This window comes from Urocampus carinirostris, chromosome 11, assembly GCF_059441175.1.
Source record: "Urocampus carinirostris isolate Australia breed hairy pipefish chromosome 11, RoL_Ucar_1.0, whole genome shotgun sequence".
NCBI classification, from domain to species: domain Eukaryota; kingdom Metazoa; phylum Chordata; class Actinopteri; order Syngnathiformes; family Syngnathidae; genus Urocampus; species Urocampus carinirostris.
The window spans coordinates 23,981,389-23,996,714 of NC_142359.1; the positions used below are offsets into that span (position 1 = coordinate 23,981,389).

The 15,326-nt window shown below is 35.9% G+C and overlaps 1 protein-coding gene across 2 annotated transcripts in view; it reads right to left on the minus strand.

Annotated features, from left to right (window-relative positions):
- Nucleotides 1-4,041: 4,041 nt before the first annotated feature.
- braf (B-Raf proto-oncogene, serine/threonine kinase) overlaps nucleotides 4,042-15,326 on the minus strand; it is a 34,116-nt gene continuing 22,831 nt past the window's right edge. For both annotated transcript variants that reach the window (XM_088346907.1, XM_088346906.1), the window contains 7 exons: nucleotides 14,236-14,412; nucleotides 13,038-13,084; nucleotides 11,985-12,103; nucleotides 11,784-11,915; nucleotides 9,749-9,883; nucleotides 8,740-8,893; nucleotides 4,042-8,659 (listed from right to left, as the gene is read on the minus strand). In XM_088346907.1, coding sequence (XP_088203033.1) covers nucleotides 8,637-8,659; nucleotides 8,740-8,893; nucleotides 9,749-9,883; nucleotides 11,784-11,915; nucleotides 11,985-12,103; nucleotides 13,038-13,084; nucleotides 14,236-14,412 — 787 coding nt within the window. In that variant the 3' untranslated portion in view covers nucleotides 4,042-8,636. The remainder of the gene's footprint in view (nucleotides 8,660-8,739; nucleotides 8,894-9,748; nucleotides 9,884-11,783; nucleotides 11,916-11,984; nucleotides 12,104-13,037; nucleotides 13,085-14,235; nucleotides 14,413-15,326) is intronic.

A 15,326-nucleotide genomic window follows, 5' to 3' on the forward strand; every position in this document is an offset into this window, starting at 1 on the left:
CACCTGGAGCAATTGGATTGGGTGAGCGGTAGGAATGGGTGGAGCTATACGCAGGACAGGACGCGTGCAGTCTGTATGCACTGAAAGTAAATACATTGGGATCCTTGTTTGCAGTATTTTGTGACATTTTTACACAAATCTCTGCTTGCACCTTGTTCTGAAACCATTATTCAGGACAAAAATAACCTTATGATTTGAGACACAGGCATTATTATTATGACATAGATTTTATCACATCCTCAATATTCTGAAAAATTAGCTTTTGTGTGGAAAGTATGTTGACTTTTGTCTTAAAATATATAAAATGGTTCACTCAAAAAAAAAAATCTAAATATTTTTGCTTTTGTGGCACTTTAGGTCGAAAAAGTTCCCGATCCCTGGCCTAGATGCTCTTTTGCTCGATTATTACGCCACTTTGCCCCAAAAATCGGTGAAACTGATTCAAAAGAAGTTAAATTGGGAGGCACATTTCGCATCCATGCACTTTTAGGGCGTGTGGTTAACAAACGACTTCAACCGATAAATCGTATTCATGCAAACTACTTTACATGAGCAAGTAATTTAAATAGTAATGAAAACATTTTAATGGGGATCATATTAACAAACGACCACATCCGATTAATGGTAACTGTGTTCAAATGAGAATACTATACTTCACATCTGCACCTGGTGTGAGATGTGTCTCGATAGATTTGTGATCCTGGACAATCATTGGTCATTTTGGAATATCATCTTCAGAAGTAATCACTTCAACACTCAATTAAAATAGTTTGAGATCCGCCTTGAGATATTTGTGACCCTGGGTAATAAATGTCCATTTTTGGGCTTCATTTTGAAGTAATCAATCACTCAAAACCCTCAATTAAAATCATTTGAGATCTAGCTCAAAAGATTTGTGACTCTGGACAAAAAATGCTCATTTTTGGGCTTACTTCCTCATAATGAATCCCTTTTAATATTTTAAAACACTCAATTAAAATCATTTGAGATCCGCCTTGAGAGATATGAGACCCTTTGTAATAATTGCTCATTTTTGGTCTTCCTTTTTGAAGGATCAATCACTCAAAACACTAGTTAAAATAATTTGAGATCCGCCCTGAGAGATTTGTGACCCTGGGTAATAAATACTTATTTTGGGGGCTGCTTTCTGTAGAATTAAACACTCAAAACATTGAATTAATGGTTTTTAATCGCAAAAAAAAACCAACTCAATTAAAATAATTTGAGATCTATCTCAGAAGATTAGTGACTCTGGACAACAAATACTTATTTTTGGGCTTACTTCGTCAGAATTATTCACTTTTAATTGTTCATAAGATTTAATTTAAATCATTTGAGATTGAGCTCAAAAGATTTGTGACTATGGATGATAAATGCTCATTTTTGGGCTTACATTTTCATAATTAATCTCTTTTAATTGTTCAAAACATTCAATTAAAATCATTTGAGATCAAGCTCAAAAGATTTGTGACTCTGGACAATAAATGCTCCTTTCTGGGTTTACTTTTTACAAATTAATCACTTTTAATTGTTTAAGATACTCAATTAAAATAATTTGAGATCCGCCTTGAGAGATTTGTGACCCTGGGTAATAAATACTCATTTTTGGGCTTCTTTCTGTAGAATTAATCATTTAAAACACTCAATTAAAATTCTTGAGATGTCTCCAAAAATGTGTGACCCTGGACAATAATTGCTCGTTTTTGGGTTCCTTCTCTTGAATTAATGGTTTTAATCGTAAAAAAAAAAAAAAAAAAAAAAAAATCAATAAAAATAATTTGGAATATAGCTCAAAAGATTTGTGACTCTGGACTCAATTCCTCATTTTTGGGTTTCTTCTGCTGATTTAATGGGTTTTAATCGTTCAAAAACACAATTAGAAGCAATTTGAGATCTGTCTCAAGAATATTGTGATGCTGGACAATATTCTGCAGAATCAAACGCTTTTAATGGTTCAAATCAATTAACATTATTTGAGATTTGCATCGAAAGATTTGTGAATCTGGACAACCATGGCTTATTTTTGGGCTTCACTTTGGAGAATTAATTGTTTTTATCTGTTCAAAATCAAAACACTGAATAAAAAAAACATTTAAAATCAGTCTCAAGAGATTAGTGACTCTGGACAGTAATTGCTCGATTCTTGGACATCCTACTGTTGAATTTATCACCTTTAATTGTTCAAACACTCAATTAAAATAATTTAAGATCTGCCTCGAAAAATTTGTGACTTTGAACAATCAGGGCTTATTTTTAGGCTTCGTATTGGATAATTAATTAATTTTAACTACTCTGGACAGTAATTGCTCATTTTTCGGACTGCCTACTGTTAAATTTATCACTTTTAATCGTTCAAAACACTCAATTGAAATTGATTTTTAGCTGGAGGAGGGAACTATTAATTGGAATTTTTAAAAAAAACTATCTTTCTCCTGGGAGGAAGCTGTGACCACGCCCCCAATTTGCATCAGAAAATCAAGTTATTCTCTGGAATCGGTCCAGAATCGGAATGCTAGCAGCAAGCACCGATGGTGATATAACGACCGCACCACACATCAAACTAAACAATATTCCTGCAAGCGACAGCCACTCCAGAAAACCCACAGATTAGTCTTGCGTCGATTTAACAGCCGCCGAATACGATTTAATCGTTTGCCTATCGGAGCGTAAACAAAATGGAAATGGGCCGTCCAAATTTGAGGGCCTCAAAGGTCACCTTGAACCATCGCTTGCATCCGATTCCGAGATGAAAAGTCGATTCCTGTTGCTCATTGAAATCGAAAAACGGTTTTGAAAAATAAAAGTCTATGACCCATTTAAAAGATAGTCAGGAATATTTAGAAATCTGGATTCAATCTCATTATTCCCAAATAAGAAACAACGTTGAAATACAAAATAATTGGATTTGGATTTTACTAGACTTTATATAGTCAATAAAAAAAAATTAAGTTTTCATTTCACAAAAAAATAAAAATAAAATAATATGTAAAATATAAAATATATAAAATTGATTTATTTTATCAAACAAAAATTTGAAATTAAAAATTGGATCGTATTTCACAGTAGTTTTTTTTAAATAAAAAGGGTTTTTTTTGGTATTTATTATTCTTCATCCAAATAAATGTCAAAATATAATCTAAAAAGGGGATATTTTTATTTTACTATAGGGGCGGCAGTAGCTCAGGAGGTAGAGCGATCGCTTTAGGATCAAGGGATCCCAGTTCGAATCCCAGCTTGTCCGTGTTACATGCCGAAGTGTCCTTGGGTAAGACACTGAATCCCCAATACCCCCAATAAGCAGGTTAGCGCCTTACACGGCCGCTATTGGGAAATGTGAAGCACAATTTAAAGTGCTTTGGGAAGTCATTGACTTGAAAAGTGCTATATAAATGCAGATCATTTCAAAAGATATATCTTTGTTTTTCTTGTTTTACTAGACAAATAAAAATGTAGTCATTTTTATTTCACTTGAAAAAATGTTTAAATTTGAATTAAAAATATAAAAGTCAAAACACAGTATACAAAAATGTAATTTCTTTTATTTGACAAGAAAAAAAATATACCCATATGCAGGTATATTTTTACTTCTTTTAATCACACAAATAAAGGCAGAAATTAAAAATAAATAATATAATTATATAAACATAATACTGATATTAAGTTTTGACAAGAAAAAAATGAAAATGTATTTTTTCAATTACACAAATAAAAATGTAGTCAATACAAGTGTGAAGTTTTTAAAAATCTAAAAGTTTATTTTCAAAGCCTCACTTGCCAAGAATATCTCGGGTTTTTGGCCACCTGCTGGACGAAAGCTGGAACTCCAAGTCATGTGAAAAGGGGGCGCTGCCAACCTTGTTTGTCGGGTTTTTTTTGGACATACGGATATATTGGAAAAAAAAAATGTGAATAATATGTTCCCCACTTTTTTTCTGGGACGCCATTAAAGGAGAAAAAAACTAACAAAAATGAAGAGCCAAGATGGATATTGGAGACTTCGGCGCAATGCTGACACCCAGCGGCTCCAGTAAGAACAACAAGTCGATTTCCATGCACTTTAATAGAATTTTTCATATTCACAACAAATACATCAAGATTTCTTCCTTATAATACAGAATTAAATATGTTTTTCTTTTGCACACGGAACCTTTTTCAAAACATTTTCAAGTTTCTTCTCTCATGCTTTCGAGAGGTTTTGTACACTATTTACAGAAAGGGGGGGTCGGAGAAAAAAAAAATGATAAAGAAAATTAAGCAGCACGATTGAAAGCTTCCAGAGAAAAAAGGAGGACCATTTAAAGGGGGACTCTTGTGGGAAGGTCATTAAGAAGATGGAGAGAAAAAAACATCAAAACAGTGTAAACTCAATAAGAATGTAAACCAGAGGGGGGATAAAGAATCACACTTTTCAAGTCTGTGCATTTCAACTGCTTACCCCAAAAAATTGCTTCATGAAAGGAACTCAATAAAACAAGAAAAAAATGATACTAATAAATAGTTGACATTGAGTAAACAAACAAACACGTTTTTTTTTTTAAACATGTTTTTGTATTTTTGTAACATGAGGGTGCGGGGTGGGGGCACATTTGCCGAGGTGCAAAGCATGAAAGTTTTTTGTTAAAAATATGATGCATTGCAAAAATTAGAAATACAGTTAAACACAACCGAAAAATGTGCAAAGAAATGACAAAAAAATAAAAACAATTCCCAAACCTATGCTTGAAAAATAATACAATAAAAAATGACCCCCCTACGCATTAAGATACAAAAAATACTTTTTGTACTGAAAATGTTTGGATTTCCGGACTTCAATTTGTTTTCGATAGTTATTTGAACTGCATTTCTTTAATCGTCACACTTTGGAAAAATGATAAGCCCCGCCCGCACCCCCCGAAAAAAAACGTCAAAAGGGACTTGAGACTTTAAAAGGATGAAAAAAATAATAATAAGAAACATTACTGTGAAAAACAATAGCTGCCAAAAACTGGAAAAGGAAGAGCGCAATCGTCATCCGGAAACTTGATTTTTTTTCTAAGTTTCGACGAGATTTTTCCATTCCAAAAGCAAAACAATTGCAGGGGGAAAAAAAAAAAAACTTCAGTTCCCGTTGAGCGAAATGTGCTTCGTCCATTCTGGACAATAACGATAATAATGACACAAAAAAAGGCAAGTGGCCGATTAGTCTCGAATATTTTTCAATTCCTGACAACAAAGTGCAAAGTCCAAAAGTCTTGGACGTATTTGGCCACAAATTAAAAAAAATCAAAATCACGGAAAAAATACTGCAGGTCTTTACAAAATCATAATCTCCCCCCCCAAAAAATTAAAAATAAATAACCATTCCCAGCCAGTTTCAGTAAGACGTCTTTAGTCGTCAACGGCATCGAAGGAGAAACGAAATCCGGAACGGAGTGTCAATAAAATGCAACAAAATATACATATAAAAATAATCAATGAAAGAAACTTGGAATCGATATATCTTGAAAAATAAAAATAAAAACACAGTGCATTAAAGGGACAGTGTGTATTATTCAGCTCCTCCCAGTGGTTAAAAAAACTTAATTCGATAAACAAAATAAGGATTTAAATAATAAGCAGGAATACACTCACGACCATGTAACCGTGCGTTTTTAGAAATATTCAGTGGAGAAAATGATTTGAAATAACAAGACCCTCACTTCAAGGGAAGGTGGGTGCCATCGTGCTGCTACGGTTACCCAAAAAAAGTCAAAAAAGCCGCGGGCATGATATCACTTTGAGTCGCTGTAGTTTGCCTTCTTCCCTGTGCCTTTGAGCACTGGTTTTCAGTTGCACTACACCAGTGACATCTAGTGGTGAAATAATACACACCGTCTCTTTAAAAAAAAAATGGAATGTAGATCCTAGCATGGAGAGATTTTTAGGCAACCTGAACAAAAAAATCACACAAAATAGACGGAAAATGAAAGTGCACAAGCACAAAAAATACAGGGTGCCATTTTTTATGAGGGACAATGATAATAATTATTATAAAAATACTCAGAAATATCTTTTCAGTGCATATAAAAATGGAATGTGGTCCAAAAAAGGAATAATGGATAAAACGAGAACTGTGGAATCTGGAAAGGGGATAAAAACTGCAGCTCAGAAAATGTGAAAAAAAAAATGGTGGGAGGAGAGCAAAGAGTTCTCAATTTTATCGTTAAAAAAAATAATTAAAGGGACAATGTGTATTATTTTGCGCCTCCTGGTGCTAAAAATAACCTTAGTTATTAAATAAAAAACAAGTGTTTAAACAGGAAGCGAAATATATCATACAAAATTTGTAAAATACAAGTGATGATGGAGCCGACATGATTGTCGGCCATCTTGTTTCGGCGGGTACCCCCAAAAAACAAAAAAACGAAAAAAAGAGGAAAAATGTGTTTTTTGGTCACTATGTCTCCTTAGTTTGTATTCCTCCTTGTGCTTTCCAGCACTCCTTTTTGCTTGCTCTACACTATACAGCAAGATCTAGTGGTCAAATAACACACACTGCCCCTTTAAAAAGGGGAGAAAAAAATCAGCAGCACAACAAAACCCCCAGACAAATCTTAAGACACTCAAATGAGCTCAGTGCATTAAAAAAAAAATCCAAAAACTTTATAAAGGTGAAAAAAAAGAAAAAAAAAGAAATCAGCTGTACAAATAATAAAAGGTGTAACAAAAAAATATGAACAACTGCAAAATCTCATTGCTGTTTACCATCCAGAAATATTTTAAAGGGGAGAAATAAATCAACTTTGAAAAATCAAAAATAAACCAGAAAGGTTTGTTGCTTGGAATGCTAAAAACTGTTGTCACTTAAATTGGCCCAAAAATGTGAAAGTTGGACCATTTTGTTTCACTTATATAATTAAAAAATGAAAACGCATACATTTACATTCAAATTCAACAGGGGGGAATCAATAGCTGTAAAACGCTTTCACTTTTATCATTTAAAAAGGGAAAAGAATCAAATCCGAAACACAAAAATGCACTCAAAAGATGCTTGTAGCTTGGAATGTCAAAAACTGTCATGAAAGCTGTTGCTATTGGCCAAAAGATTTTGAAATTGTCCTTATATTTTCTTCGTACAGACGCTTCCCCACTTACGATCATTCGAGTTACGAAAAACGGTAGATACGAACATTTTTTTCGCAATGTTCAAAAAATATTTGGACATTGCCTGTAAGTTAGATTTTCTATTGTGTGCACCTTTTTCCGAGTACAGGACAGCGTGTGGCGCTGTGAGAAGTCACCCAGCATCCACCCGGAGGAAAAAAAAAATCAGCTTCCTCTTCCTAGTTCGTGTGTAAACATGCTATACTTTCTATATTATAGAACTTTGACGTTTTTACTGTTTAATATCTCGTGCATCCATTCAATATGGTTGGGGTAGAGTGTAAAGAAGAGGCGAGCTGTTTCTTTTGAAATGAAAGTGGAATAAGAAAGCTTGATGCGGTTGAGAAAATGGTCGGAGTGCTTTTTTTCGGCTACTTTTTACCACGGAGGAGGACCTCTTGAAGCTTATCTTCCAAAATTAAGTCAAACTCAACTTTATAGAGCATATTATTTGAATGTTTTTTGTACAAAACAATACAGGTTACTTGTACAAGCCTTAAAACATTCTTGTATAAACCTCAAACATAAAAAATATAGAACTGAAGCAACTTACGAACAGATTCAACCTACGAACGATCAACCGGATCTCGTTCGTAAGTAGGGCAGCGTCTGTATCCCCAAAAAAAAAAGAAAAAAAATGAAGAAAAGTTGCTGGGAATGTCAAAAACGGTCATAAGATGTTTACCCTAACCGGCAGAAAAATAACATTTGAGCTGAAAATTTTAAAATAAAAAAAGGCAAAATGAACCGCCCAAAACACATTGCTGGAACAAACCACATTTTGGTGCTTTGTCCAAAATATCAAAAATCCCAAAAAATAATATTTCCGTTTTTGGGGGGAGGAGTGTGAGCTGAAACTGGAACAATGACAAAACTTACAACGCTCCCCCAAAAAAATAAAATGTCATAGAATGACAAATAATGGTAATAATGGGGGGGCAAAAATCGTCCTCGATGTCCACAACCCCCCCTAAAAATAAATATTTCTACTGCAGATTCCCACATTCAGTCGTAGCATGAAGAGAAAGAAAATAAATTGGTGGAGGGGGTCCAGTAAAGCGGCGTGGACGGGAAAATATTTCCCGAAATTCCCACACTCATTCATAGCATGGGAGTGGGGGATCTTAAAGTTGAGAACATTTCTCAGAAAATTCCCACTCAGACAAAAAAAAAATCTCCTTCAATCATTTTAAGTTATTCATAGGTTTCACCCCCTCTGTTTCCTTCAATGGCCCCGGGTGGAACATCGCCCCCAGCAGGCCTCTTTCTTCATTGCGGCCCCTGCACCATTTTGCTCCGCCCCTTGTCGCATTAGCCCCGCCTCCTAGGGCTTTTTCTTGCGTTCATTTTGTGTTTTTCTTTTTGGGTGGGTGGAGGAAGCGAACGCTGAAGACGACGTTTCGGTTGTTTGTTTTGTTTTTTAACCCCCCTTCCCCCAGTAATTAATCGATTAATCGGTGACGAGGACGGTCGGACTTTTCCGAGTGCTGACGAGTTGGGAAGAAGCGCAGCGCTTACTTGAAGGCGGAAAACTCCCCTGGAAGGTAAATTATAAACAAATGGTAATAAGATGGGGGGAAAGGGCGGGGCTTGTGGTTTAAAATCCCTCCCACTTACCATAGCCCCCCGCCTGTATCGGCGTCTTGGGCGAGGCGCAAGCGTACAAGCTGAAGTCTTCGGTCTGGAAGCCGGCACGGTTCAAGGACGGCTCCGAGGCGCTGCGGTGGATTTTTGGGAGCGAGCGGGCCAGGAGTTCGATAGACGCCAAAATCTAAAAAAATAAAAAAATCAATGAAATAAGCCTACCAGAGTGCTTACATTGGAATTTCAAGAATAACGCTAACTTGCTTATTTCATAGTCTTTGTAATAAAAACATAAAAAATCATCACTCTAAATGGGCAAATTCTGGAAAGAACACTATTGGAAACAACATTAAACGATTTATAAATGAAGTGAAAATTTGGTAAATACAGAGACGCCTTGCTACTTCACGTGTCTTATCGCTGGTTCACTACTTTGCAGATTTGCATTGTGCAATATGCTCTACATTCTCCATCTCCAACAAAATCAGACCTATCCACCTGCTAAACCTGTTTTAGAGCCACATGCAGGTCTTTGGCGCTCCCTAGAGGCTCCCTGGTGCTTTTTCCTAACGGTCTAGTGCAGAGGTGGCCAAACCAGTCCTCAAGAGCCGAATGTCCTGCCTGTTTTGGAGGTTTCTCTTCTCAAACTCAGGTGATGGAGAAAATATACTTCAAAAACATACAGGACATGCATCTATAGAGGACCAGGTTGGCCAAACGCTGGTCAAGTGGATGAAATCCAGGCGACGCCACGCCACCCCACAATCCGGGTTAAATTCCTGTTGCATTCATTGTTATGCAATTGTGATCATTGATATATTCTGAATGATCACCCTGTGTGCTAATGCAGAGTACTTTGTTTTTGTGGTGCAACCCTAGACCTTAAAGTATCTTTAATTCCATGTACCTTAGAGTCCAGTGCACCTTACATATGAACTAAATATCACAAAAGACAAGATTTTGGGGCAACATTTTATAATCCTGTGCACCTTATATTGCGGAATTATAGAAAATCAAAGTAATGCGAATATTGTTGATCTACCTGAGGGAAAAGAGGTCGCTCCTCCCTTTTTTTCTTGAGGCAGTCGGCCATCAGCCTCTTCATGGCCTTGGGGCAGTTGCTCCTCACCTTGCTTAGGTCGGGGGACAGGTAGCCCCGTCCCACCATAAAGATGATCTGGTTCCAAAAAATTCATTATAAATAATAAACATGCCTTATATTAGGGAATCCCTTCAGTGTTTGAAAAAGCTCATCACAAGAAGCAAGTGATTTTCATCTAGAAAAAGGGCAGCCATGAAGTAAGAAGGCTCTCCAGTGTCTCAAAAAGCGCACCATGAAAAAAAAAAAAAGATTTTGATCTAGAGAAAGTGAAACACGAAGTAAAGAGTCCCTTCGGTGTCTCAAAAAGCTCATCATAAAAAAGGTCTAAAAAATAGTCAGAGACAAAATAAGAAGGCCCTCCAGGGTCTAAAAAGCTTATGAGAAAAAAATAATACATAAAGCTCGTCACTAGAAGCAAATGATTTTAATCTAGAAAAAAAGTCAGCCATGAAGTAAGAAGTCTCAAAAAGCACACGATGAAAAAAATAATTTCAATCTGGGAAAAAAGGCAGCCATGGAATAAGAAGGCCCTCCAGTGTCTCAAAAAGCGCATCATGAAAAAAAGATTTTCATCTAGAGAAAGTGAAACATGAAGTAAGGAGTCCCTTCAGTGCCTTAAAAAGCTCATCATAAAAAGGGTCTAGAAAAAAAGTCAGAGACAAAGTAAGAAGGCCTTTTAGTGTCTTAAAAGCTAATGAGAAAAAAGCAAATCATTTTAATCTAGAAAAAAGTTAGCCATCAAGTAAGAAGGCCCTCCAGTGTCTCAAAACAAAGAAGCATCGTGAAAAAAAATGTATTTTAATCTAGAAAAGTAAAAAACTAAGTAAGGAGCCCCTTAAGTGCCTCAAAAAGCTCATCATAAAAAGGGTCTAGAAAAATAGTCAGAGACAAAGTAAGAAGGCCCTCCATTGTCTCAAAAGCTCATGAGAAAAAAGCCACTTATTTTAATTAATGAAGTAAAAACGCCCTCCATTGCCTCAAAAAGCTCATCATAAAAAGGAACTGATCTAGAAAAATAGTCTGACATGGAGTTAGAAAGCCCTTCAGTGTCTCAAAAGCTCATGAGGAAAAAAGCAACCTATTTTAATTAATCAAGTAAGAATGCTCTCCAGTGTCTCATAAAACCTCATCATGAAATAGGAAGCCATTTTAATCTAAAAAAAAGTCAGACATTAAGTAAGGATGCCCTTCAGTGTTTCCAGAAAAGGGATTACAATCTAGAATAGGACAGAAATGAGACAATAAGAACCTTCAGAGTCTTAAAAAGCTCATCAAAAAAGGAAGGGATTTTAATCTCAAAAAGGTCTGACATTAGGTAAGGAGGCTATTCTGTGTCTCAAAAGCACATAAGAAAAAAAGACAACTGATTTTGTTATGGAAAAAAAACTCAGCCATGAGGTAAGGAGGCCCTATAGTGTCTTAAAGAGCTCATCGTGAAATGGGAAGCAATTTTAATCTAGAAAGTAAGAAATTAAGTAAGGAGGCTCTTCAGTGTCAAAAAAGGATTATAAATCAGAAATGAAACAAGGGGAACCTTCAGTGTCTCAAAAAGTCAGAAAAAAAGAGGACTTTCAGTGTCTCAAAAAGCTTATCACAAAGTAAGATACTTAAGTTGTACAACACCTCAATTGGATAGAACTTGAATTTAGATAGAACAGTTTTGTGCTATTATTGCACCAAGATTTAAATCTAGAAAATAGTAATTCATTAAGCAAGGAAGCCTTCTAGTGTTTAAAAAAAGGAGGGATTTTAATCTAGAAAGAAATCAAAATCCAAAAAAACGAGATCCGTCAAGTGTCTCAAAAGGTTCAAACACAAACAAAACCCAGGAGATTTTATTCTAGGAAAAGGCAGCTATAAAGTAAGGAGACCACACAGTGTCTTAATAAAGCTCATCAGAAAAAGCAAGTGGTCTTCATCTAGGAAAAAAAAAGTCAGAAACGAAGTAAGGAGGCACGTCCCTCCGCCGCCTCACCTGATCCCGATTATTGATGTTGGAGTAGGGCAGCGCTCCCGACATGAGCTCGTACAAAACAATCCCGAAAGCGTAAACGTCCGACTGGAAACTGTACGGGTTTTTGTCCTGGAGCCGGATCACCTCCGGCGCCTGGGAGAGGAACGAGGCCCGGTTACCACGGTGATCGGACAACATCCGACGGCAAAATCAAGCGCTCACCATCCACAAAATGGACCCCGACAGTTGCTCAAACTGATGCGAGCCGCTCCAGCGCGATTTGACTGTGGCTAGCCCAAAGTCGCCGATTTTCACCGTCAGGTCCTCGTGGAGGAAAATATCTGGGAAAATAATAGGTCAAAAAACAGCACAGAAAATAAAAAAATCAGTGGAAAGAAAACTTACAATTGGAAAAAAAGGTGCAGAGGAAAAAAAAACAGGAGCAACACAATTTTCCACAAATTTTCTCCAAAGTTAGCATATCTGTGATAGCCGCAAGCCAGACGTTGGCTAATGCTCACATGCTATCACTACAATAGTTGAGAAGTTTTATTTTTATTTACTTTGCAACAATCAATTTGCTTGTCTCCAAAGTTTTTGTTAACAGCTAGCCAGACCTTGGCTAATGTTTACATGCTAATACATACATTTCATACATTTCTGATTTATTTGTTCATTTTGTGAACATGTAGTGTGGTTGTGAAAGAAAATTTGTTACTCCCAAAAGTTTTTAACTGCTAACAAGACTTTGGGTAATGTTTACATAATAACACAACACACGTAACTTGTAAATCCTTGTAAAATTAAACTTTTTAAGTTTTTGTAAGGAGCTAGCCAGACTTTGGCTAATGTTTACATGAAAGCACTAGAGAGCTAGCTGTCAGCAGTTGAGACTTTTTTTTAATTGTTACATGTACTTTTTCACTCGATTGCGTCCGAAAATATTTGATAGCGGCTAGCCGGGCTTCGGCTAATGCTTACATATTAACACTGCAGACCCAACTGTTGTTTCAATTGGTAAACATGTACTTTGTGTTAAGACCTTCAGCCTGTTTGTCCCAAAAGCTTTTTCTCGGCGCTAGCTAGCCATACTTAGGCTAATGTTCACACGCAAACACGACAGAGTTAACAATCACTCCGTTTGTATACAAATTTAAGAAATTGTTGCTCCTGTTTTAGTTCTGGTTGTTTAGTACAAGGTGAATAATTGTTTTAAATAAAATTCCATAGCTGTTTTTTACAATATTTTTTTCAAATGATCTTAAAAAAACATACTGTTGCTCTTGAGGTCCCGGTGGATGATGGATTTGGCGTGAAGATAACTGAAAAGGGAATACACAAGCAGTTAATGAGCGGCAATGCTAACGCTAGAAGTTTAACAACCTAAGAACAGATTTTTCAACACGGCTATCTTAACAAGCAATGTACGCTACATTGCGTTCAGCAGCCTGACCTAACTTTACCATTAGCTTCAATGCTAACACTAGTATCAATAAAAAAGAAACCAATAAAAAAACACCCTGAGAGGCTCTGTAAGCAACAATACTAACGCTAGAGGCTTAACAAAGTAGATTTAGGTTTATTACTTGGCTAGCTTAAAAAACAATGTACGCTACATGACAGCAGCCTGACCAAAGTTTACTCCCAGCTTCAATGCTAACACTAGTAGCCTAGCCAGATATTAAATCAGAAAAAATGACCCTGTGATGCCGTGTAGGCAACAATGCCAACACTAGATACTTAGCAAGCTGGATGCAAAGTTTTCCACTTGGTTAACTTAAAAAGCAATGCACTCTACATGACAATAGTCTAACTCTTCATACTGACCCAAATTTACTATTAACTCCAATGCTAACACAAGTAGCTGTTTTAGCAGCAGCAATGTTGACGCAAGAAGCTAAGGAACCTATATACAGATTTTTCTACTTGGAGACCTTAACAAGCAATGTACGTTGCATGAGAGAAGTCCGACCGAATTTTACTACTTGTATTAGCGTCGATGCTAACCCTAGTCGACTAATATGAGGAGAAATCAGGAAAAAAAAAAGGTCCTGTGATAGCGTGTTAGCAATGCTAACATTGGACACTTAAACTAGATGCAAATTGTTTTACTTGGCTAACTTAAAAAGCAATGTACACTACAAGACAATAGCCTAACTTTTTATAAAGACCAATTTTGACTATTGAACTCAATGCTAACACTAGTAGCTTAGCCAGAGGAAAAACAAGAATAATAAAATATTCTTCATTGCTAACGCTAGACGACTAACTACGTGTATTAGCTTAAATGCTAACACTAGTAGCATAGTATGAGGAAGGAACCTGGAAAAAGCTCAACAACCGATGCACGCTGGTTACAAGTAACCAAGATTCTCATTCTATGCTAGTTTCGTCCTTTGGCACGAATAGGAAAACTGAACAAGTTACGAAAAAAAAGTGATTTTCGAAATGTGGTTTTGTGGGCGTGGCTTACTCCATGCCCTGCGCCGTCTGTCGGGCGACATCGATGAGCTTGATCATCTCGAACTTGGTCTCGATGATGTGCAGATGGTGGTAGAGACTCGAACCTTCGCACCATTGCGTGACGATCGCTAGCTGCGGTTTGGTGGTGTAGCCCATGAACAGCAAAATGTTGACGTGACGCGTTTTCCTGCAGGTGGAGAACAAAAAATGAACGTCAGGTGCACTTGTAGAATAAAGAGAAGCAATTCTGCCAAATGTAGAAATAAATATGTACAAAAATAAACACATAAATCATGGAATACCTAAATATACAGTATGACATAAATGCAATTTACACCAGCCTATCAAAGTCGTGAACACACGTCTTGTCAATATTTCTAAATTGGCCGGCGCTGATAAACCCAGAAATGTGAGAATTCTGTTTGGCCATACACTCATCACTCAAATAACCAACGAACTATTAATCCTTGAAAACAACCCAGTGGTTTCCGGTTAACTATCGCACTACGTCATATCGTATGGATTTCGGTTAATCGTGCAGCCCTAATACACAACATAATTATTACTGAAATAAATACATGAAAAAATATACAACACTTCAAGTTAATACCAAAACAAATTTCAAAATACATGATTAAATTTATACAGATCTAAAAAAATGACAAGATACATTTTAGAATAAATAACCAAATACATGACAAAGTACATACCAAAATATATAAATGACAAAATACACAAAAAAAATGACAAATAACATTACAAAAGAAAAATAAGGAAATAAACAAATAAATAGAAAGCAAAATACTCTACAAAATAAATGATGATATAAATAATGAAATTAACAAATGACAAAACACACGACAGAATACCAAAAAAATGGATAACAAAATATAAAACAACACAATAAATACTGAAATAAATAGATTACAAAATAAACGACAATACTGAAATATATAAAAAATACATGACAAAGTGTATGCCTAAATAAATAAATATACAAAATATAAAAAAATGAATAAAAACCGAAATAACAAAATACACATTAAAAAAAATGGTAAAATGCTGAAACAAAATATACATGACGAAAAAAGTACAGAAATA